Here is a 25,233-nt window from a genome sequence, read left to right as displayed (position 1 = left end):
TAGTTGCCCTACTGGTCTCCTCTGTGAAAGACTAAAGAAACAAACTAGAACTTAGAGTGGGGGCAGAAGTGTCCGTGTCAGCCTCAGCTGCGACATATGTACTGGGTGGACTTCAGTGTGACAGGTATCCTTTGAAGGAGATGCCAAGCTGTCTTTTTTATCAGTGGCAATTAATTTTGAGTGAAGAGTGTAGAGATGAACAAGGATTCTTGTGTAGCTGGCTAATGTATTACTGAATTTGGCTTTCCTCGCCTAAACCATTTCCAGAATACTTGAGAAGTGTTGTAACTACACACACACACACACACACACACACACACACTTGTACAAGCAGCACATTTATGCTTTTCAAACTGATGGTTCTTGCCTGGAGACAGGAAGTAAATCAGGGGTTGCCTAGGGCTGGGGGCAGGAGCAGGAATTAACTGTTCACGGGTGTGAGGGGGTCTTACTGGGATTGATGAAAATGTTGGAAACTAGACTACAGTGATGGCTGTACCACTTGGTCAATTTACTTGAAGTCATTGAATCCTATACTTAAAATGGGTGAATTTTATGGTATGTAAGTTGTATCTTGGCAGAACTGTGAAAAATTGATATTCCCATATTTGCATTCCTCCGGGCCCAGGTTGCACCTAACATGACCAATTGTAGCACCCTAAGTTTTTACCTGCTCTCTTCCCACTGGAGTATGCTGACTTCAGGTGCGGAGAAGCTGGACCCTGTTGATAACGGGGCAAAATGAGACCAGCGCCATAGATACAAGAGTCTGCCCTGACCTCTGTTGGCCAGCACTGAGGCTGGCGTCCACTGTAAGGTGGGGAGGCCGCATCAGGGCGTCCTGTGGAGGCCTCCAGGGGCTGAGATTCCCAAGCGGGCCCCAGAAAGCAGTCGGAACCCTGCTGCTCAGCTGCTGCCGTGTGTGTCTAAAAAAACACCAAAAACCAAAAACGAAGCTTCCCAGTGTCAGCTCTTAAGTGATGGCATTTTCCTCTTCTTTTGCAGGTTGTCTTAGTCTTTGCTCTCAGCATTGGTGCACTTGTAATATACTTCATAGATTCGTCAAAGTGAGTATTCAAATACATTGTCTTGCCCTCTTTTCTAAAGCAATCATGAGCCTCCGCATTGATCAATGGATTTACTTTAACACCAAAATTGGGAAGGCTGTCGGAAGAAGGCAGGGCTACTCCGTGCTGGTTTTCTGAATGGGAAAAGAAGCTCTCACAAGGAAGGTTACTTTGATCCTGCTTGCACAAGAGGGAGGGAGAGGTATCTGAGGGTAAACCTTTTTGCTGGGTGCTATTTATTTTCAAATAGCTGTTTCCTGTCGAAGTATTTGCGCTAAAGATGTCAAGAGGTTAAGGGGGCTTTGGTATGAGTGTCCAGCCACTGGGAGGGTTACAGGTATCCAGACAACGAGGGCTTGAGCCATTCTTGCCATGATTGTATGGTCATCTTGTCATTAGGGTTTCTGTTGCTTTAATCTTACAGAAAGTCAGATTAGGAAGCATGGCTCTACCCTTTGCTGCTATCAAGCAGAATATTCTGTGGGAGCATTGCTCGTTGGTGCTTCTTAACTTATGAAGGTAACAGATGGGATGAAGTTCCCATGGAGTTCATGATGACTCCCAGAGGCGGAGGCCCACAGCCATCTAGGATTTCCTAGAGTGGACATTCGTTCAGACCCCTGGGGTGCCAGCTCAGTGAACTGGTGCTCTAGGGTGAGCCTGCAGCGGGGTCTTGTGACAGAGTTTAAGACTTTATAGGAGGCAGAAAAGGTCACTGAGCAGAGCTGCTAGGTGGTGGCCAGCTCTGCCCTGGTTCCTGCAGGTGTCACCCCGGGGTGCCTCATTTGTTCCAACTATTCTATTGCAAGCTTGAGGCTAACAGCATCTGGGAGGCTGGAGCCAAGCTGGTCTGATGCGCCTTTCTGTGGTGACATGAACTTGACAGCGGGGCAGTGGCCTTGAATTCTTTGCCAACATTGTCCACTGTGAGAGTGTTTTCACCTCTTTGAACTCTATCCATGGAATGGCTGCCTACTAGAGTTTGGTTCCAGGAACCTACATTCCGTCCTTGTTGGCGCAGACCCTGGTCTGCTTGAATTCTGAGCTTACTGCTCTTTTTCTGTGGCTCAGGATGGTAGTTACTTCATGCACGCCTAAATTCTGAATTTCTCAGAGGCATCTGGTCACTAGCCAAAGGATTTTGTGCAATTGGGTGTTGAGGCCAAAATGCCATGTCAGGGAAAATAAAGAAAGCATCCTTTTAATCACTTGCCTCTGGGAATCAGCCAAGTCTGAGAATATCAGAGGTCCTTCAGCCTGTCTCCGTGCACAAGGCTGGACTGCCTTCACCGCCTCAGGTGAAGGGTCCTTTCACAGTTCTCCAGGAGACAAGATTCTACATGCCCCCTCCATCAGCTCTTCCTGGCCAAGAAAGAGAAGAGCTATTTAAGTCTGGAAAACTCCAACTGGTATGTCATTGAAGGTAAGCGTCTTTTAAATATCTACTCTTAATGATTCTGGACCATATTTAAATTGAACCAAAGATCTTCTAAAGCCCTGGTCTTATTTCTCCATTCTCTTCCCAGGAGTGAGGAGTGTTCTTACATGTCAGGGGGTGCATACCGTGTCAACTTCCATGCCAGGCTCAGGAAATGGGTTTGGGCATGTAGCATGTGTGCCCCAGACAGAGCAAACCCTTACGTGGAGGTGAGTGTGGTGATCGGTTAGGAGAGATGCCCCGGCACCTTCTTCCCTTCCCCACCCTTTCTGCTCCTCTGTATTTCTCAGAAATAAAATGCTCTTGTTAGACGGATTCGAATTGTGTCCTTTTTTACAGTGTCTGCTGAGAGACAGTCTTTTGTTCAGTAGATTCTGGTGTTCTTGGCTCCACATAAGAGGATAGAAAGGAATGGAATTCCCCAAGGCAAAGAGCCCCTTCCCTGGATGCCCAGCAGCACCGCAGTGTCCTTCGGATTTCATTATGATTTTACTAAGTCTTGGGAAAGCCAGCATTGGGAGCCCTCTCTGGCTCTGGTTTCTCTTAAGGACTTGCAAAGCGTTTACCCCAAAGATGGACAGTCAATCCTATTCTCCACTTTTTTCAGCAAAAATGCCAATAATCTTAGACTCAAGCTTGTCCCCATTCTCCCTGCGGACTGTCCTAGCCTCAGTCTTTCTTCTCTGTGACTGACCTGTGTGGTTTGGCATAGCAAGACTTGGTTTATAAGAAGACCTAATGTTTATTTATGTCAGCTCTTCCACTTACCATTTGCATTACTACGTTTGGTTATAGCCTTCTCCCAAGGTTCTGTCGTGTGGGTGACCTGATCAGCACAGCCAATACCAAGGCGTCTTTCATGTTTCTGGGGGTAGTATGTGAAGCATGCGCACATTAAGTAAGGGGAAGAAGGAGAATCTGTAAAGTAACCTTTACAGCAAGTCCATAGATTCCTAGGAATAAAAATAGAACCTATTAGACATTGTAATCAAGCATAGTAAACAGGAGAAAATGAAATTCTACCCACACATAAGATGCAAACAGAAAATGTGTAAGAAAGCTGAATGTAAATTTATAAAATCCATCTTTTCATTCAAAACTCTCATTGATTGGACACACTGGTCGTTTGGCTGGCCATTTGGGTATCTTGGAAAAGAGAGCTTTAAACCTCTCTTGGGAAGTTACACTATATTGTCCCCCTGGAAAAACCTAGTATTCTTCAGAACAATTTTTGTTAGCATTTACGCCCTTCAAACATATCAATTAAATAAATAAATCTATAGGCTTTCCCTTTGCATGAGCCTAATTGGGCAGACATTGTTGCCAGGTGGCTTGTGTCCATGAATTTTAATCAGAACTGACCTCCCCCACAATGGTGGGGACAAGTTCAGCACAAGTTCAAGATGTGAGGCTCTCTGCACCCAGCCCATTGAAGAGTTCGAGGAAGGTGGATTAATGTATAAAAGAGGCTCTGGTGGTCTGCCCTGCTGGCTCCGTGTCAGGCAGGTCTATTCAGGTTGTGCGAATGGGCTGGCAGGCTGGGTGGTTTGGTTACTCCCCTTCTGTGGGGCAGCAGGTGGGCGAGGCAGTTCAAAGAAATGCCGTAATTGGTGGCTCTGTGATCTTGTTAACCTTTCAAAGCTTATTGTACTATCAAGAGGCAGTGGGTAAGTCATTTCCAAAGACAGCCTCTCCTACCCATCTTTCCTTTCCCATTGTTAGGCCAAGATAGGTCCCTGAGCAGCTCTTTTTCATTCAAGGAGTTGAGGAGCCCTTCTTTGGGTCTTAATTTTCCTAGAGTGATCGCCACAGAAGAATCACTTGTGCAGCCTCAAGTGATTGCTATCTAGCTAAGACAGATCGTGCTCAGAGCTCCTGGAGTTGAAAGCCAAGGAGAATTACATTAAACTGTGTTAAAATTACACTTCATCATCCCAGCGGTAGACTTTCTAGAAACACCCAAGCAGAGGGAGTTGTTCCACCAACTCTTTGGATAGACACAGGTGTCAGTTCCTTACAGACACAGAGAAGTGTGAAGCCCTCCAAACACAGTAATTCCATCCCTCAAAAGGTATTAAATTAGCCACACGAGGTAGGTATTGCCCAAAAGAACTCTGTTTCTTTTTCATTCTTTTTAAAGGTGTTCTGCCCAATTTAAGGCATATGCCACCCCAGCTCCTAGTTCTGATGTCTCTTGATCTCCACGCCGACCCTCTCCTCCCACACGCTCTGATACTCTGTGAAGCAAAGATTTTTTAAAAATTGTACAACCGAGTCAAAAGTGCCCCAGACACCCTGTGGGTGATAATGTCACCATTGTGGGTTCCATCCCTGTCTGTTTCCTCTCTTTGACATAGGAACAGTAATTCTTCTCTAATAGATAAGGAAAAAAAAAAAGACCCAACGATGTCAGTGTGAGGGCAGAATCCATGGGTTGCATAATGCCGCAGTTCCTGCTGCTTCTAGAATTTCAAGAGAAAGTTGGAAGAGGCAGAGGCTCCAGGCCCTGGGTATTTGCATTTTCTTCCAGGGGCATTCTTGGAAAGGATGACTCACCTGCGGGGAGATATTTATTCCTTTGATTCATGTTTAAACTCAGCTACTTCTTATGCTACAGTTATGTGGATTATGAATATTTAATACTGCATATTCTGAAAATGAAGGTCAAGTCCTGCTCGCTGGTGACTTCAGTGCAGGCTCATGTCTCTGCAAGGCAAACTACCTGCTGTTAGCCAAGTAAAGCTGAAAGGTTATACATTGTTAAAATTTCCCTTAATGACTTTATCTGCTCCCAAATTGCTGGCACATGGTGGGGGCGCCTGCTGATTTCACCACTCTTTGCTCTTGGCTTCTCATATCAGTGATGCTGCTTTGGGGATATGGACATTAGGAAGGAGGAGGGAAGAGCGGTGCAAATTTTGGAGAGCATCTCGTCCAAGGGCTGGATTCCAGGGTAATAGTGGTGTTATGATGTGAAAATGGTCCTCCCCAGGTCTTCCACATTCATTTAACATTTTACGTTTGTATTCATGGGCTCATTCATCTTGTTTTCATTTGCTCATTTGAGACCTCTTCAGTGTACTAACACTGAAGATTTTCCACGCGGTGAAGTTGCTTAGGGTTAGGTGTGGTTAAGGAAGATTATCTTTCAGATTGCAGTAGAAATCGACCAGATTGTTTTCATCATCTCCGAAAATAAAACTGGTAGTACCATTGATGTGATGGGAATACCCAGAGCTTTGCGGACCCGGCCAGTCGCCAGCAATCTTACCTGCTGAGTGTTCACACGGGTGGGCCGCTAGCCCCCCAGCCTGGAAATGCTCCTTGGAAAGGAAGAGACAGGCAGGTGGCCGGGCGAACTAACATTCCCTGATTATAGACCGTGGGAGATATGGTGCTAAGCACGTTACAATACACACCACACATGACCTCACTGAATTCTCCCAACAACCTGATCGGTGGGTGTGACTACCCTTCCTGCTGTGCAGGTGAAGAGGCTGAAGATGCAGCATTTGTCCCAAACCACGTTTGGCTCATCAGTCATGGAGGCAGGATTCGAACCCAGCGTGTCTAAAGGCATCTCTCTTCCAGGTGTCGAAGTAAAATTCCAGGTTTGGAAGTGACTCCATGGGTTGAGGGAGGAGTTGCAAGAATGAGCAGTAGCTTAGCCTCCTTAGCCAACACCTCTGTCCTGTTTTCTCTTTTGTGCTCCATCTTCCTATTTCCTACCTTTGGGGCCATCAAGTCTGTAAGTCAGCAGTGCCTACGGGGGTCCCAGCACTGCTTCCTCCCTAGGACATGAGACATGTGGGACAGGGGTGCAGGACGTGTGCTGTCTGATGTCTGTTTAGGTCTTGATTCATTTCTCCCAAATTATGGCTTAATAAGACTCCCTTCTCTTTTATCTCAGTGGAGTGGCAGCATTGGGTGATGGAATAGGGTCAAGTTAGCAAAGAGCAAGGAAAGCTGATTGATTCTCAATGGCTTCTCCCATTTAAGGGATTTTTTCCCAGTAGAAAGACCTTTTGCTTCCCCCACCACGTGTACCTCGTCCTCTCTGCCTGTCATTTGGGACGCTAAAGCAGGTAATGAGAGAGGCCCTACTTCTCCATTAGACAGATTCTTTTATCTCTTTAGAGAGTTGCAGGATTTTGTTAACTTGATATAGTTTTGCCTTGTGTTCCTAGAAAGTCAGTACTATCAAAGCAATGGACTTGAGGAGAATTTGGTCCCAAAGACGTTTCTGTGGAAGTCTTTGTAACGATGTCAGATATCCTATTTCCTCTTCTGGCTGGTCTTGTTCTTACGGGCTGTCACACAGGTGTTGACCCAGGGCCTCTGTGTGCCACCTTTGTAGCGGACACCTGGCAGAGCTGTGAGGACAGTATCATCACCTCCACGACAGCCAAATGTCAACTGTGAATCACTATGAAGGCTGTTTTCACTTTCACCCTGAGCATGCCACCCTGCCTCGCAGGAAGAACAGCTAGGGAGCCCATGGCACAGGGAAGGAAGCTTACCGCCTTATTCTGTACCCAGCTCCTTTATGGAACTTGGACTTTTTAGGTGGTGTGCTGAGAAATTCCCTGCTGTTCTCCGCCTTGATGTCCTTGTTGAGTACCGGTATGCATTTAACCTTTGTTGAGGAAGTCAACACAAGTCACTGTGTGTGCAAAGCATCTCGCTATTCTTCTTCTTCTTTTTTTTTTTTTTCTCCTTTTTACATACTCCCCCCAATTTGCTCTATCCCTCACTGACATTTTTATTGCCAGGCTTTGGTTTGGAAAATTATGGGTAGGGAAAGTTCAAGGGCAGGATGTTCAGAACAGCACTGCACATCTGTGAAGGGAGCACAACAGGAGAGCTAGCAGCTGTTGAAAGAATAGAACGTCAGATGGTGGAGGAGCTGGGCCCATGGAGGGGTGGGGGAGGGGGAGGCACCCTCAGAGCAAAGAATCTGTAAATAACTCCCAATGGGAAATCAGTGTCCCCTTGCAGAATTTAACCTTTAATGGCAACACTAGATTCTCTGACCTGGGAGCAACCCTAACCCAACTGTTCTACTTCAGCTAGCTTCCAAAATGCCATTTTTTAAAAAATCAGATGAGCACAAACCTGGTGGAGGATATGCCCAGAAGGTAACTCCTCTTTGTCCTTCCCCCTCCCAGCTGGGTGAGGTGGTCTCAGCTCCCTGCCTCATTTCTCATTGCACACCACATGTGACAGCATCCAGAAGCATCAGGGACCTGTTCATCTTTGGCATTTCCTTGGAAGAAATCAGGGACTATGTTAGGAGTGGGAGGGAAGACAGAGCTAGACCATCCAGGCTTGCTGCAAGGAGAATGACATGTCAGAACTTGGAGAGACTTCAGAATTCACTTGGTGCTACTCTTCCCTGTGTCCCCTCATCTTCTCCTGCTGCATGAAGGTGAACTGACCTGCTCAAGGACACCCAGCTAGCCGGGGGCTGATCTAGAGCCAGAACAATTCTCTCCAGTCCATGTCCCTTCCTCCTTGATCCCTTGGGTTCATGCTGCCATATACAAAATGAACAAAGATGTGATGGTGGCAAATATTATCCATTGAATGGCACAGCAAATAGTGATTTTTATGCCCATTTTGGAGTTTCAGGCTGTCATCATGGGGGCAACTGCAAGTCAATGGAAACGAACACAGATACTGCCAGGTGGACGCTTGGGATTCGTTTATTTCATCGCCCTTGGCAAGAGGCCCTGAATTGTTTGATTTTATGGTCCCTTTTTTCTGTGTTACTTCAGAGGGGGAGGTAAGAGCTCAACTGTGTCGTGGAAGGTTAGCAACGCTGAGTGCATTGGTTTGGCTTGATTGGAATTTTTTTTTTCCTGGAATTTGTTATGCATGACTTCTGAGGACATTTTGCCCGATGGCTCATTTGTTTCCCTGTGAAAACACTATCTGATAACTATGTCTATAAATCCATAGTTACTCTCCTCTCCAAAATTAGAATGAATGATTTCTTCTCTTCTCACCACTTTCCAGAATTTCAAAAGAAAACTTTGGATTATCTGACACTGTTTCAGCCCCCTTGCTTCTTTTAAAAGGAGGATTGTTTCAGGGAAAATGAAGAAAATGCATTCCCTTGAGGATTCAGTTAGTTGTTTCTGTCTTCTGCAATGAGCATGTGTTTATAATGTGTAGGGGCTGGATTTTCTCCCTGATACACAGCACTGGTCCTCTACCTAAAGTCACCGTCGGACGTGCGTGCAGGACTGCCAAGGGATCAGGGTAGGAGCCGGCTGGAGAGAAAGGGTAGCGCTCAGAATGGTTTAATCCACACACAGGGGCAAAGCTCATGCTTAACACAACCATGGCTGTGCTGAGATTTGGTGTAGACTATTCCAGCTTTATGATAGGTTTTACGGGCTGCAGATAAGAATGGAGACGTGACCTCTGTCTTTGTCTTTATTCCCCCTGTCCTTCTTTCTGACAGCCTGACAAATTGTAGCTTTGGGGAGACCCTGGTCAATGATGAGTCATTTGTGGTTTAAAAATAGAATTTCTTGCAGCAAAGATGCCCTTGGGACTTTTTGATGCACAAGTCACTATTCATAGAATTTGGGAGAAGGGAGTGTGTGTGTGTGTGTGTGTGTGTGTGTGTGTGACAATCCTGTCTCAACTCTAGATTGATGGGAAAGCATAGCATGGGAGGGTTGGCCACCAGTCTCATCAGAACAACAGAGATGAAGCTGAGAGCCATGAACCCATGCCCTTAAAGGTATCGGTCAGTTGAGAGATTCCTATTAAGTACTGACTGCATCTCAGACATTTGCTAGGTATGGAGGATTGAAAATACCGTGTCAGACTAGATCTTTTTCATTAAGACTTTTAAATTATATATATTTTTACAAGAGTCAGGAAGCCTAGCCATCATATAGGAGATAGAGGGAAAATGGGCATAAGTACAGGAAAAAGACAAAGATAGGAAAAATTAGGTAACAGAACAAGATAACAAGTGAGATTTCACCAGGCATTATATCATCACTCTCGTATGAGCATTGCCGAGGATCGGGCTGAAGGTAGAGAAGCCAAGGAGACAGCTGGGTCTTGGCAGCATTTTGGCTCTGGGGAGGATTTGAGTTCAGGAGGTAGAAAATTCCGTCTCCCCTTGATTCTAAAAATCCACAGAGGGGCCTCTCATTATGGTCTGTGCTATGTCCTCTGACTTTTATTTTTGGTGTGTGCTGAGTCCAGCATAGCCCTGCCTTGCCAGGAGCCACTGAGATAAAGGATTGAGAGTGCTTCAAGGGGTAGCATAACAGAACCGGAAAGCAAACCGTCCCTGGGGGCTGTAATACCTGTTCTCCAATTGCACGTGATGAAAATCTTTGGAAACTTCTGCTTGGAAATTTCCAGAAGTGGCTGACTGAAAGGCATCCACGCCACCTTTCTGAGATCAAGGTCAAGGTGTACTGTGCCTTTCAGGGGCCTTGTCTATGAACTTACCATGTGCTGAGCATCCCAGGACGTGGTGGGGAGGAAAGTTATGGCCAAGGGAGGTGGTGCTACTGACGAAGTGGTCACAGGATGTTTGGGGACCAGGGTTTGCCTGGAGGGTCACATGATGCTTTTCATGGGTGTAGGTCCTTGTGTGTTTTTGGGTCCCTTTCTCTGTACAGAATATTAAAAGTGACATTTTGTGACTGGATTCATAGGAAGATGACTGTAATCCAGGCTGGATTCATTATCACATATTCATTATTATTATGTTTATTTTTTCCTTCTGATTTTAAAGAAATGAAAATTAAGGCACTTTTGTAGGTCACTGGAAGTCTGGTGGGCCGTAGGCACTGTGTCTGCCGCGCTTGACGGAAAGTTGGCCCTGCTTCCTCCCTTCCTGTCAGCCCCATCCATCTGGAAATTTTCATAGATAACAAAACAAGCCCAGAGACGAGGCCTAATATCCCTTCCCTCTCAGTGTCATGTAATTGTTTCAGATGAGGAAATTAAAAGTAAACATTCCATTTCAAACCATGTCTTTTGACTTGGCTTTGGGAAATAGGAACTGCAGCAGCCCAGCCTTAAAGGAAAAAAATGGCACCTGTAGATATGTCCATTTTTTTTTCCAGAAAACCTAATAATCTTCTGATGAGTTTTAGAGAGAAACATGTGCTTTGTCCATGCTTCTATGCGAACATGAGCCTTGCCAGTCTAGGTGATCTGTTCGCTGAGAGTACCACGGTGAAAAATACCATTCCCTCCAGCAATGCTGGTAAGCTCCAGGAGACGGGGGGCAGGCAGATGTCAGGAAGGAGGGAAGCAGATCTGGTGAGGGCCGAGCTGAGGTGAGAGCTCAAGCCTCTCCTGAAGTGGCTTCCCGGCTCCGGCTGATTGTCCCCAAGCAGAGTTCAGGCTCGTGTGGCCTGATCTTCCTGTGTTTCAGAGAGAGGAGAGGAAACCAGGCTTTATGTCGAATCTCCAGTTTTAAAATACTGCCCACGGCTCCAGATCTTTGAAAGTACTCTGCAGGCCAAACAAAACATTTCTGCAGGCCAGATTTGGGCCTCCCGTCTTCAGTCTTTATTCTAAACTGTCTCTCTTTCTGGTCTTGAATTAGCTCTGCTCTCCAAGTGCCAGAAAATCTTCTTAACTCTTGAGTCTCCATCCCCCGGAAAGGGCCCCTTCCCTTGGTCTCCAGGTGCTCTGGCACGTTTCCCGTATAACACACTTGCAAAGGCTGCTTAGGTAAGTGTCCACTTTTCTCTAGGCAAATACTGTATCTCACAGCAATAAATCACTCACAACTTACTGTAAATCCCTAAAGCTACATATCACAAACTCAACGTCATCCCTGAAAATAACGTCGTTAGGACCTCATAAACATACACTCTGTTTGTTTAAGAACTGCAAGAGCTTTTTAAACATGGTTGCTAAGTCACAGGAGTGTATTTTCCAGGACATAAATGGAAGTGAACATAACCCCCTTAAATTGTCAGATTCTTTATAAGAAAAGAGGCCCAAATCTGTCTGTTCTGCTGGTGTATTAACGTGACCAAAACAGAGTTGATTATACTAAGCATGTGTGTTGATAAGTATTGGAGACTATCTTCTGACTTACTTGTCTAAATGGACACATTATATGAAATTTGGTTTAATTTCTAGCATATGTGGGTATAAAAGCATGGGTGAACAGAGATAAATCTTGGCTGCATTTTTTCTAAAGATTTTATTTATTTGAGAGAGAGAGCAAGCGAGAGAGAGAGAGAGAGAAAGATAGAGAGAAGATGAAAGCAGGGAGGAGGGGTAGAGGGAGAGGGAGAAGCAGACTCCCCGCTGAGTAGGGAGCCAGACATGGGGCTCGATCTCAGGACCCTGGGATCATGACCTGAGCTGAAGGTGGATGCTTAACCGACTGAGCCACCCAGGCGCCCCTTGGCTGTATCTTTTTTAATCAACCTTAAGGTTGGCAATTTGCTGAACGTTCAGTTCAATATTTACTGATGAAATTCTTATGCTAGGCCCCTTCAAAAACAAAATCGGAAGCATCTCTGGACCTTTCTTCCTACATGTGGTCCCAGGTCTGAGCTATATTTTCATCCCCTCATCTTTCACTTTTTCCATGGAAACTTGGCAGCTAATGTTGAGGTAACGTTGTTAGACTCTGCTTGAATATAGAGCTTGGATATTTTCAGAGCTACAAAAAAGATGGCCATTCCATTATGATAACCCCAATTCCAGGAGAACTGCTTCATCAATCTGGTTACCAAATGGAAAAATACTCATACTGCCTTTCACTTATCATGATACTCTCGGGAAGAAAATGTTGGTAGGACTCCAGGGCCTACCAATTAGATGTTGGAGTCTGTTGTGAGGCACTTGTCCTTAAAGATATTCGATCCATGTCCCTATTTATGCTCAGGCAGAGAGCCCCTGTCTCTTCCTTTGAGAGCTGGTATTTCACCTCTCTCTCCGCCCCCCTCTCTGCTTCCCCCTACCTCCTGCCCAAAAATGAACCCATGGCCCAGTTTGAGACACAGTTGATCTTGATGCCATAGAGGGAACTTCAGGGACCATATATAAAGAAAGCTGAAGGACATGGACGCCATGAGATGACCCTACCTGGCACGTGCTTTTCCTTTAGCATCAGGAGGTAGGGCGGGAAGTGCATTAAGGATTTTGCCCTCTTCATAATAGCAAGAACAAGAATGACAAGGCAAGGTCTGTAAAGAGCAGCAGTAATAATTGAGTTGTGCTCCAGGCAGCCATGCAGCCTGTCAGTGCCTTAAAGCACAATCTGTGGCCAGGTACTTGGTGAGGCTGGAGAGTAGACGAGGACGGGGCATTTGGTGGCTGTGTGTCTGTGTGCACTCACGTGCATATGCTTAGAGGAGGCATGAATGAGTAAGAGTTGGTACCTACCGCAAGTCAAATTAGAGGAAGCAATATATATAGATTGCTCTGTGCCATGGTGATGGTTCTCTTGTGGGTCAAGCACTCCTTTGGAAATTTGATGAATACTCTAGGAATTTTGCTTGCCAGGGACCCTAAAGTTGGTCCATGGACCCCAAGCTAAGGATTCCCGCTCTGTAGGGTGGGTTCATCTGCTCAAGCACTGCTGTTTCCTCTGCCATGAAGATCACATGACAGACAGAAGGCCGTCCTCATACCCAAAGATTAAACAGAGACTGGGAACCCTCCCTTCCTGGCCTGAAAAACACGTCCAAGGGTGAAATTCCCTGTGGTGTGTTTTCTCATCTCCAGCAGTCATACCCCTTTCCCCCACTGCATTTGAAATCTTGAAAATGGAGGGACAATGCTAATGAAACCAGGGAAGGGAGGCCCCTAGGCTTCCTGGCCATTGCTTTAATACTAGGCAGCACTGAAAGCAGTACGAAAGGTGAGACGGGTCTATAGGGCAGAGCCAAAGCTCTCTTTGTTCTCTGCTTCTCTTTTACCCTGTGGGTTAGCACCTGTATTTTGAGGAACATGTCCTCCCCTGATTGCAATGCAGGATGCAGGTAATGCCCAGCCAAAATCATTCCATCTGAGACCCAGCTCTGGAGCATCAGGACCTGGGCACCTTTGGGGTGCCCAAACAGACGGAAGCAGCTGCCACTCCTCCAGAAGGCTGTGTGTCTCACCTGTGGCTGCATGCTCTCTGGGGACGTCTGTGGCTCATCCCACCCGTCTGCAGACTGGTTTGACAGAAAACCTAAGAGCAGCTTCCGGAGAGAAGCCCCATCTCTCCTGAATTCCCTATTCTTTCAGATTTCTTCCTCCCTGCACCTGTCTCCAAGCCAGCCAACTGTGACAGTTTAATTGGTGCGGGGTGGGGGAATGCAGTCAGGGGTGACTGGCGTTCCGGAAGAAGGAGACTCCCCTGAGAGGAGTGAGGGCAACCGTGACAGACAGGCCTGGCAGCGCCGTGTAGGGGCAGAAGGTTGGTGACCCTTGCTGGAAAAGAGTGTCGGCTGGAGGAAACGCCGCCAGCTTCTCCCACCCCGATTTGCTTGGCCAGTTTTGTGCATTCATGTGTGTTGTTGCTGCCTTGTCCGTGGGGGGCAAAGAGGTCACTGGGGGGTCTGGCCTGGGATGAGAATGGACGGAAAGGAAGGGCAGCACTGCCTAAGAGCTAGGAGCAGAATTCAGAATCAGACCGTCCTGGGCTTACCCTGCCCTACTGCTTCATAGCCCTGTCCTTGCGCAAACTACTTAGCCTTTGCAAAGTAAGGTCGTTTTTTGTGTGAAACAGGGTGAAAATGGTGATGAGGGACAGCAGTAATACCCACCTTGCAGCCGTGTGTGCACGCAATCAGATCGTGCCCAGAAAAGGCTCTGAGTGCCGTGCCCAGCGTGAACGCGGCCCCCCAAATTTAGATATTTCTGTTGTCCTAGTGAAGTTTGTTTTGAAGCTTTTAATCAGGTCTTTAGAGAGACAAGATGTAAACACATTAAAATTAGGAAACAAAACAATAATTTGCAAAGCAGGGATGTGGTTCATTAGCTTCTTAAAGCTGCAGCTCTTGACTCATTAATGGAAGGCGGTAGAGTGGGCCACAATGAGCACTTCTAAAGATGAGGTTGACCAGCTTTTGGTGAAAATACTGTTCCAGAAGGTCATTGTGATTTGTTGAAAACTTGTCTCGGTTCTATCCGTAGAGCTGTGTATACCGTGTAAGTGTATGTCTGTACTGGCTCTTGACTTAAAATCTGTATCTTACTACGGGGTTTGTGAAAATGTAGTTTGAGCTGTGCTAGCTTTGAGTCCAGAAGAGAGTATGCTTTCTGAGCTGTAGTAATTTAGGACACCTTTGGGGAGGAAGGGTCCAGGCACGGGTGGAATTTAGATAATATGGAAGGAGGGGGTTGGTTGAACAGTCCACAAGACCACCCTTAACTTCCGATACCAACAGCAAGTTCAAAGAGCTCCCCAAACCACCCCCAGCTTTGATAATTCCCTAGAAGGACCGCAAAACTCATTAAAAGCTTTTATGCTCAAAGATGGTCTCCTTCAGGGAAAGGACACAGATTAAACTCAGCCAAGGGAAGACGTACATAAGGCAGATCCAGCAAAGTACCAAACATGGAGCTTCCGTTGTTCTCTCCCTATGGAGTCATGGACAGTGTTACTTTTCCAGCATGCATGTGTGATGACACACAGAGAATATTGCTGATGGGGGAAGCTCACCAAGCTAGGTGGTCAGAGTTTTTTGGGGGACTCCGACATACAAACTTGGTGACTGTCCATAGCATAGGCTGACCTCAGTCTCCAGTCTTTTTGGAAATTGACAAATACCACGTGACCCAAAGCCCCCACCATATATCACATTGTTAGACTTTCTGGTGTGGTTAATCAGTCCTTCCCACCCCGCCAATTGCATTGTTACATCCTGGCTGATGCAAGACCCTCAGGCAAATACTTTTAATCAGGCCTGATATCTGAAGACTTAGAGATTGCCTCGTGGAAGTTGAGGGCCAAGGTCAGACTTCTCTCTGGGCGAGATTAATATCTTTATACCAGAGTCAGTGAGGGAACTATGCTGACTGGAGGAGGGGTCTCTCCTGGAGAGGACTAGGGGTGGGTCCTTTGATCACATGAAAAAATAGCAGAGGAGAAGGAAATGCTAATTCCCAAAGTCTAATGTTTCCAGGGTCTGTTAATGTCAGCAAAATCACTGTTGAAAACAGCATGATTTATCCATCCCTGTGTACACTCAGGCTGATAGCTGAACAGGTGAGCCCGCAGTTGGTAAAGTAAAGCTGGGCACAGGGGACAGAAAAAGGGCCACCTGGCTGCATGGTCCCATGTGAGTGAGCTGCCTGGGACACAGCGGGCTTTTGGGTTGAGCCCCTTTGCTGCCATTTCTAGGTGACCAGGACTGCTTCCTGTGTCCTGTTTCTTTGCAGACCCAATGCATGGGCCTCCAGGTGCCCTCGTCAGCTTCGGTAAGGAGAACATCTGTCTCCCTGCTCCAGTTTAACTTCCCCACTATAGGGCTTGATGAGGTCAAAACCAGAAAACGCCAAGATCTCAAGCTGGGGATAAAAGGCAGATCTGGCATTCCATCAAGCCCTGCTGCCCCCTTGCCACCTGACAAATGAGACAATCTCCAGCCAGGGACAGTTTGTAATTGTGCGATCAAATTAACTTGGATTTCAGCTTAATGAAGTGCTTAATGTCCTGAATGAGCCTGAGTCCTAATATTTAGAGAAGCAAGCTGGACCCCAGGAAAGGAAAGAACAGACTTTGGTTGATAGCTACTAGTATTAATTGTGCTTGCAAAGTCAACCTTTTTGGAAATTCATCCTTTCATGCAGGCAATCTGTTAGCACCCAGTTCTGTTATAGTTTTGCTAAGGGGTTTTCCTGCTGTGTCTCATAAACAGGATAGTGGAAAGAACATTTTACTGGAAATCTCTGCTGAACTCTACGTTCCAGGGCATATTTCTTAACTTCACAGGATCTCAGCTTTCTCAATTGAACAATAAACAAAAATCATTCTCTTTTTCTCTGAAATTTCCATTTTTTTTTTTCCTAGAAGTGTTTTGTTGCTGTTAAAAACTGATACTCTAGAGGCAGGTAGACCTGGTTACAAACTCTGATGTTGTCACTTACTAGCTGCGTGCCCTTGGGAAGAAATTAACCTAAGACTTAATATTCACAACTGTCAATATGGATCATAATAATTTCTGCTCCTTAGTACTGAGAATAGTAAGTGAATACTCCACATAAAGCATCTAGTACGGGACATAGGCTATATTGGCATTTATTAAATCTAATTATATGAATGTGAAATTATTTTCAGTATGAATTATACATCACTAACTTGGTACCAGTAGTTTTGATTTTTATGAAGCTGATGGTTTAGCTCTTGTTTAGAAAATGCCTGATGATTTGGTAATTAACTGAATAAATATTTATTGAATGGTTATTATGTGCCAGGCACTATTTTAAGCACTAGGCACTTACCAACTGTAGTGTCAGAGGAAGACAGATAATAAACATATTGACAAATAAATAAATAATTTCAGTTGATGATCAGTGCTGGGAAGAAAATAAAACTCGTAATGGGAAAAGCAGGGTCACAGCATTTTTGTACTGAGGACTCCTTTGGCAGTCTAGTGGAGACTGTTCCTCCCTTTTGAGAATATTTATAAATGCATAATGTAAAAACACTGGATGATAAGAAAACCAGTTATATTGAGATACAGTTATCAGAATACAAAAAACAAACTCATGATGGAGTATGTGTGCTTCTTTATTGTACATTCTTATCAAGATCAAGTGCAACAGTTCTAATAGGCCTCTTTAATTTTAAAGGAGGATTAATGTAAATGATATTTTGAGGTATCAACATCAGTGGTAATCTTATATGTAAGTACCTGAGATTTTTATTGCTAACAGAGTCAGAAGTGTCATTGATACTATCCTAGATTGTTGCCTACATTTATACTTAACATCTCATCTTAAGGTCATGGAATCCCTGAATATTATCCAAGGGCCTCCTGGGAATCTGTGCCACCAAGTAAAAGCCCTTGAAATAGAGAGAGTGACTTGTACTGGGGGTTGAGCTGTTTTACTGAGAGATGAATAATGTGATTTCTACTTTTAAAACACCATTGTGGACATCTAGATTACTGGAATAGGATTGAGAGTCCAGGTATAAACCCATACATCTATGGTTGATTGATTTTTGATAAGGGCGCCAGGACCATTCAATGGGGAAAGAATAGCATTTTCAGAAGATGGTGTTGGGACGACAACTGGATGAGCCATGTGTAAAATATTGAAGTTAGACCCCTACATCACATTATATGTAAAATTCACTCAAAATGGATCAAGGACTTAAATATAAGAGCAGAAACTATTAACTTTTAGGGGAAAATATAGGAGTAAACTTTTGTGACATTGGACTTGGCAATTAATTCTTAGATATGATACCAAAAGCATAAGCAGCAAAAGAAAAAGATACATGAATTAAACCTCATCAAAATCTAAAAGTTTGAGTTTCAAAGGACACTACCAGAAATGAAAAGACAGCCTACAGAATGGGAGAAAATATTTGTGTATCATATATCTCATAAGAAACTTGTATCTGGAATATATTAAAAAAAAAACTCTTAAAATTCAGTAGTAAAAATACAACCCAATTGAAAAATGAGCAAAGGATGGACATTCATGAACCCAGTCATCATCAGGGATGTATAAATTCAAAGCACAATGAAATACCACTTCACACTCACTCCTAAGGCTATACTAAAAAAGGCAGCTCATAACAAGTGTTGGTAAGCACGAGAAGGTCAACAAATTGCAACCCTGTACATTGCTGGTGGGAATGTAAATGGTGCAACAGTTTTGGAAGGCAGTCTGGCAGGTCCTCAGAAAGTTAATCATAGAGTTAGCATAAGACACAGCTATTCCACTTCTAGAAACATACCCAAGAGTAATGAAAACCTGTACCCAGATGTTCGTGGCATCATTATTCATAACAGCCAAGAAATGGCAACAACCTAAATGCCTGTCAGAGGACAATTGGATCAAGAAAATGTGGTGTATCCACATGATGGAATCTTATTTGGGCATAAAAAGGAACGAAGTACTGATATATGCCACAACACGGTTGAGCCATGAAAATGTTATGCTAAGTGAAAGAAGCCAGTCACAAAAGACTATGTATTATATGGCTCCATTTATATGAAATGTCCGGAATAGGCAATATAGAGAGAAAGAGAACAGATGAGTGCTTGCTTCAGGCTTACAGGAGTGGGAAGATGGAGGGTGATGTCTAAAAGGTACAAGCTTTTTTCCTAAGGTGACCAAAATATTCTAAAGTTTACTTTGGTGATGGTCACACAACTTTGTGAATATACTAAGTACCATTGAATTGTATCCTTTAAGCGGGTAAATTGTATGGAATAGAAATCATAACTCAATAAAGCTGTTACCCGCCCCCCCCCAAAAAAAGTCATTCTGATGTGATGTGGAGAACAGAGTGTGGGGCACAGGATTAAGGGAAGGAGATCTTTGGGAGGCTTTTTCATTAGTCCAGTTGAGAGAATGACGCCTTGGGTTGGGAGGGAGGCAGTGGAGGTGGTGAGTTCACGTTGGAGGTATCACAGACACACAGTGCTGTTCAGTTGAAAAGAGAGAAAAATGAAGAGTGACTTCTAGGTTCTTGCCTTAATAACTGGTATTTTCTCCCTAGAAGACTTGAGGTTTAGTTACAAGCTATAGAAACGTTGAGAGGATACCTAAACACTACGAACTCTTTGGAGAGCTGGATCTCACCATGTCATCATTATCAATTTCTTTGTAGCTTCTAACAGAGAAAAGTATTCATTATACACATGCGTATGCACACACACTCGCCACATCTTCACACGCACTCCTGTGCCTGCAGAGAAAGAACGTAAAAACTACATGCTTTGGAAAGCCAAGCCGGGGGGGAGAGAATGAACCCCCAATCTCAACACTTCTCATATCGATGCTAAATTTGTTCTGTGGAAAAAGATCTATGATCAGAGCAAGTAGGAAAGAATCTACTCAAGAATTTATGTATCTTAAACATGTCCATCAAACATAATTTTCTCCCTATCACATGTACAAATAGTGAAGGAGAGGAAAATGTCATTTCAGGGCCTTGGGTATTATAGGATTTTGATAATGTTAGCAAAATAATGGATAAAATAACCATGATTGCTTCAGTCACCTGGTCCCAACTGAAGCCCAGGCTAAGTAAATCGTCAGTAGAGGCATGTTAAAATCCTTGTTACTTAAGGTCCTTCTCTGGAGACAGCATGGCTTCAGTAATGAACGGGCTCTGGAAATTATAGAAGTAATCAGATTGTTAATTGAGATTATTCGCTTCATCTCAAGCAGAAGTAAAGGGAACGGACTCCTCCTAAACACGTACATTGCTCTGTTGTGGGGAGCCAAGGGTTTTCCATGATCCTGAGTCCTCCATGGCTCATGGTCACATAGAAACAGAAGGCGTTTTTCCTAGGGGGGCGGGGGGGGTTGAAGGAAGACATTCCGGGCACTTTAACCTTGAGCCAGAGAGGCAGGAGTTGATATGCACTCAGTTATGCTTCAGGAAGATATATTTCCCACAATAATTTTTCCCTCTTCTTCCAGGGCCCCTCGGGAGCTGGGATGTCCAGCCCCATGAAATTAATTGACAGAGGGCTCATTTCTAATCCCAACAGTACTTTGCCTTTTGCTGTGTAACTCTAGTTTAGACAGGCCCACAGGTTCAATTTCCTCATCTGCAGAGGATAGAGCCGAATTAAAGAACTTGTGAAATTGTCTTCTGTATTTTACCACCCTTGGCTGTTTTTTCAAATTGAGGTGAAATTCACATAGCATAAAATTAACCATTAGTTGTATTAAGGTGTACAATTCAGTGGCATTTAACATATTCGCCATGTTAGGCATCCATTACCTCTTTCTAGTTCTAAGACACTTATATCACCCCCGAAAGAAACCTCATACCCAGAAATGATCACTTCCCTACCCCTGGCAACCAACAGTCTGCATTCTGTCTCTACGGGTTTACCTTTTCTGGATGTTTCATTTAAATGGAGTCATACCTCTGTGTCTGGCTTCTTTCATGGAGCATTGTATTTTCAGGGCTCATCCATGTTGTAGCATGTATCAGTGCTTCACTCATTTTTATGACTGAATACTACTCCCTTGTATGGATTTGTCACATTTTGTTTATCCATCCGTCAGTTGATGTGCATTTGGATTGTTTCTACTTTTTGGCCATTTTGAATAACGCTGCTATGAACATTTCTGCATGAGAATTTGTTTGAATTCCTATTTCAATTCTTAGAATTGCTGGGTCCTCTGATTATTCTACGTTTAATTTTTTGAGGAATCACCAAATTGTTTCCCACAGACTTTGGACTCAGACAGAGTTGGGATTCAGGTCTAGGTCTGCGTCTTTCTAGGAATATAACCTTGGGCAAGTTATAATCTCTGTGAATCTTTTGTCTGTACAGTGGCCATGGTGCCACCTGCCTTGACACTGGGGTGAAGGGATGAGTAACTTCCCAGCACATGCCTGATAGATAGGTAGATGGAATAAATGCTCTTCCTTCTTAATGATGAATACAGGTAGAGTGAAAGAGGTGGGTTTTAAACAATCTGTTTTTAAATTCTTCTTATTATTATTTTTGCTATTGGACCTTATCATAGGATGTTTTCTTTGCAGTGGATTTCCTGCCAAATCATGCTTCATTAAATTAATAGTAAAATTTTAATGTATTTATTTTCTATGTGTATACCGATTGATGAAGGCAAGGGAGATGACTCTTTGGGACAAAATCAGGAAGATAAAGTGGGCTAACTCTTGATCTTGAGATTCCTTGGGTGGATGATCCCTGTTTATTTACTTACCATTTTGTGCATGTTTGAGGATAGACTTGGTTATTGGAGTGGTTATTGATCTCTGTGTTCCTTCCATAATATGGCCTGCTTATCATTTTTTAAAAAATGAGAAACTATTGGCCACAAATTGCCTCATTAGCTTTGGAGCAATCAACAACTACTTCTATGACTTAGGATGTAATATGATCCCTACATTCAAAGCTCAGCCCCCTCTCCCAAATAGCACCCACTGATAAGTCCCAGTGGTGCAGTTTTCATGATGGACTGTTCTTTTCTTGCTCTCAAGTGCTGTAAGCCCTCACACAGTGAGCACCGAGGGCCACTCCTCCCTTGGGGTTCGGCCCCAATGATAATGAGGGTTTTGGACTGGTCCCATGGGAAGTAACCCATGAGGGGTCACTGTGTGACTACAAGTGGCCCAAGCTGGAATTTCTGATCCCTAGAGGTGGTTAAATAATGAGAGAGAATGAGAAAAACAGGAAGTGTTTGGGCCCAATGCCCACTTAGATCAGGGAATGGTGGACCAAGGAGATGCCTCGGCAGGCTAATAATTTTGTATCCCTTCAAATCAGTGTTATTTACATATTTATTAAATATTTAGTGGAAAGACTGAGCTTTGTGCGGGCAAAGGTAAAGAAGAGAAGGAAGAAAGTGATGTTGGAGGTGCCTCAGAAGCCCTGGCCAGTTTCCTTTGCAGTTCAGAGACCCTCTGGTCTTTGAATATGTCCTTGCAGAGTCTCATCTCCTCTCAAGTGGCTTTTCCAAATATTCTTCCTGCTTTCCCTGAAAATCTCATTTTTCCGTCTTGTTACTTTTCTAGTGATCTTTTGAGCACCATATAGATTGTCACGCCGGAAACTACCCAGTTGGGCCACTCCCTAATTCACCTCTGGCTGAGAGTTTAACAAAAAATTTTGAATTAAATGCTTACTGTGACAGGCATTGTGCTAAGCCCCTTGTAAGTATCACCTCGCTGAACCCTCCGAACAGTCAATAAGGCATGTATTGTGCCAACCCCCTTGAACAGGCGAGGAAACCAGTGCGCAGGGTCTTGACGGTGGCTTTCTTAAGGTGACAGCGAGGAGGAGGCAGAAAGAGGATTTGAATCCATACCTTTAACTTTAACCCCTAAATTTTTCTTGGGCAAAATCACGTATTATTTCTTTCAAAGCCAGGATTTCAGACCCCTGATAATGACGGCAAAATGAAAGCCATTTGGGGACAATTTGATACTAAAACATCCTATGTACCAACACTAGTGATTTATTTCAGAATCAAAATTGTTACAATCATGAAGCATAAGTTTCTGTAATGTAAATCTTTCTGAGAACTGGAAGGACATACCCATCTCTGAAGGTGGTTCTGTGTTAATTTGGTTCCCAGGAAGTATAGCATTTATACCATCATTTGCATTTGGCAGTGCCTTCCAAGTCCCTGATGGGACAAAGCTTTAGAATGATGGAACTTTGGAGTTCACAGGCATCTTCTGGGGCCTGGTGAACCTCAGAACCAGAACCTGGGTTTAGTCAGACACTCAGGGAAGTTGATTGATCGCTTTTCCTATTTGTAACTAATTGCAAAAAAATGCCCGGAACTTCATAGGGAAATTTTTCCGTCTTCTGCTTTTCTCCATGGACCTCAAATTGCTTGATATTCTGGCTGTTTCCAGGCTGTTGACGTCAGTGGAAACGGCACGCACACAATAATTATCTAATATGCGATAAACTCCATGCTATGGTCTGGCAAAGGAAGTACTGCTCCAGGCAAAGGGGAACTCGGATTATATAAAAAAGCAATAAACCTTTCCTTCGTTACTCCTGAAGAAGGAGAATTCTGGCTTTGAAGATGAACTAAAAGTACAAAAAGGGCCTATTTTGTCATGGGGGAGGTGCACCTCTCTCTTCGAATGCCGAAGTTACCGTTTTTGGACATGGGCTTAGTAAAATGGACACCACAAAGCCTCTGCAGTTACACACCCAGGAGTTCGTGGCTGTCTGTCCCGAGAGCTCCTCCCTTCACCTGAAGCTGTTTCTTGTGGGGTGAACAAGTTTCCTCAGAGCCCATATGATTTATTCCTCTTCTCTCCTGAAAGCATCCAGTCCTGGGCTGGGCGAGGGAAAGATAAATGAGTCCCAGTGGCCGTGTTGTAGATTACTTAGTGCCAGTTGTCAGTTCTTTTTTCCCTGGGAAGGGTTTGAAATGAGATTGTTTTCGACAGACTGTCCATGATAAATGATTTTCCGAGTAAGAAATTGCTTTCAGTGCTGAACCTCACCAAATCACCGTGACGAATGTTTGTGGTGGCGGGGGGCCTTCTCCTTGCCATCTCACGCTCAGGGAGGGGTGAGGGGGGTGGGAGGCTGGGAAGGGTCAGATAGGGTGTCTCCTGGATGCAGACAAAGAGGGATGGGGACCTTTGTTTCTAGGCAATGCGTTTGGTCAGCTCCTTGCAGCTTTTGCTGCAAGTCCAGAATATTCCAGATCTGAGGGAGGAAGTAGGTAGGAGAAAGGGATGTGTACATCTGTTAGTCCTGGATTATTGTGGTTGTTTCCATGTGTAACTGTTAGGGTGAGGAGGCTAATGCCAGTTATAAATAGAGTAGTGATATGTACAAACAGCAGGGGCAGGAACCCTCCAGGCCATGTTCCCAAACTCTTACTAGTTCATGACCCCTCCTGAAAAATCACAAAAATAGCACTCCCTCTTTCAATATTATTTGGCATTTCAAAAGAGATTGAATACCATGTCTGAAGTCACAACGGACTGTTACAACACGCCTTTTCCATTTCCAGCTGTACAGGGCCCCCCTTTGTCCTCTAGATTCTGGGAGAGTGGGGGCCTCCTGTCTGGCAGTCATATAGGGCTTCGTGATAGAGGTCCCCAGGGCATTGGCAGGAGGATACATTTAGAGCCAGAATCTGGAGGCTGAGCCTGCGGCATCACGGGGCTGTTTAGTCAGAGCGCGGGTGAGATGATGAGCCTGTAAGAGGGGCCCACAGTGCTGTCTGAGCTGCAGATGGGACCTCAGCAGTTCTAGTTTCAAAAGGGATTGTTACTCTCCTGCATTTGGGCCGGTGGCCTCCATGTCTCCTTGGCTACCTGCCAGGTCCCAGCTCCTGCCTCCTTTTAAGGTTCTAGGAGGAAGGCCATGAATGCCTCTTCAGTGATGCTTACCCAGTGGCCAGTAGCCCAGGTCACCTCTGTGAGTTGTCTGTGAGCAGCTGCAGGGGTGTCACAGGCTTCCTGCCACATGGATTCCGGGAGAGGCAGAGTGTGACACTGCATGCCCAGGGCCCACCATGGGGATAAACTGGCCCTTAGGTTGTTAGCGGGAGCAATAGCACAGGCTTGAGAATTATTGAGTTTACCAGTTGGCTTCCACCGTGAATTCAGAAGCAGGGTCTGTTGAGAGATTGCTGGTTTTCCTAGTCACAGTGCAGTCTTCTGGGGCAGGTGGAGAAAGATGGGTCATACTCCTCCTCCCTACTTTGTTCTTCCTGAAATAATAATCCCATCTTCCTAATAGTTTCAGCCTCTGTTTAGGCACACCAGCAGATGGACTGAGGCCTGAGAGGAAATGCGTGTGCCCAAGAACACACAGTTGGTCAATTTCACCGCTGCCACATTCATTCCCCTGGTCTGTCCTCACCTTGCTCAGATCCTGTCTTTCTGGTGTGCCCCATGACATCCTCCCTTCACTCAGGATACTGCAGAGGAGGACTCAGTAAGGTAACCCTTGCCTAGTAGAGCTGAGGGTCAAGAGTTCAGCACTGCCTACTAGATGCATTCATCCATCAAACATTTATTGAGGGTGCTGTGGACACAGACAGAAACAGAACAAGTCTTCTGCCCTCGAGGAG

The 25,233-nt window shown here is 44.8% G+C and overlaps 1 protein-coding gene across 26 annotated transcripts in view; it reads left to right on the top strand.

Annotated features, from left to right (window-relative positions):
* KCNMA1 (potassium calcium-activated channel subfamily M alpha 1) overlaps positions 1-25,233 on the top strand; it is a 712,564-nt gene that overhangs the window by 357,190 nt on the left and 330,141 nt on the right. For all 26 annotated transcript variants that reach the window (XM_034662731.1, XM_034662737.1, XM_034662736.1 and 23 more), the window contains one exon: positions 1,006-1,067. In XM_034662731.1, the coding sequence (XP_034518622.1) occupies positions 1,006-1,067 (62 nt within the window). The remainder of the gene's footprint in view (positions 1-1,005; positions 1,068-25,233) is intronic.

Source organism: Ailuropoda melanoleuca, chromosome 6, assembly GCF_002007445.2.
Source record: "Ailuropoda melanoleuca isolate Jingjing chromosome 6, ASM200744v2, whole genome shotgun sequence".
Classification (NCBI taxonomy): Eukaryota; Metazoa; Chordata; class Mammalia; order Carnivora; family Ursidae; genus Ailuropoda; species Ailuropoda melanoleuca.
This window is presented reverse-complemented; position numbering and strand designations above follow the sequence as displayed.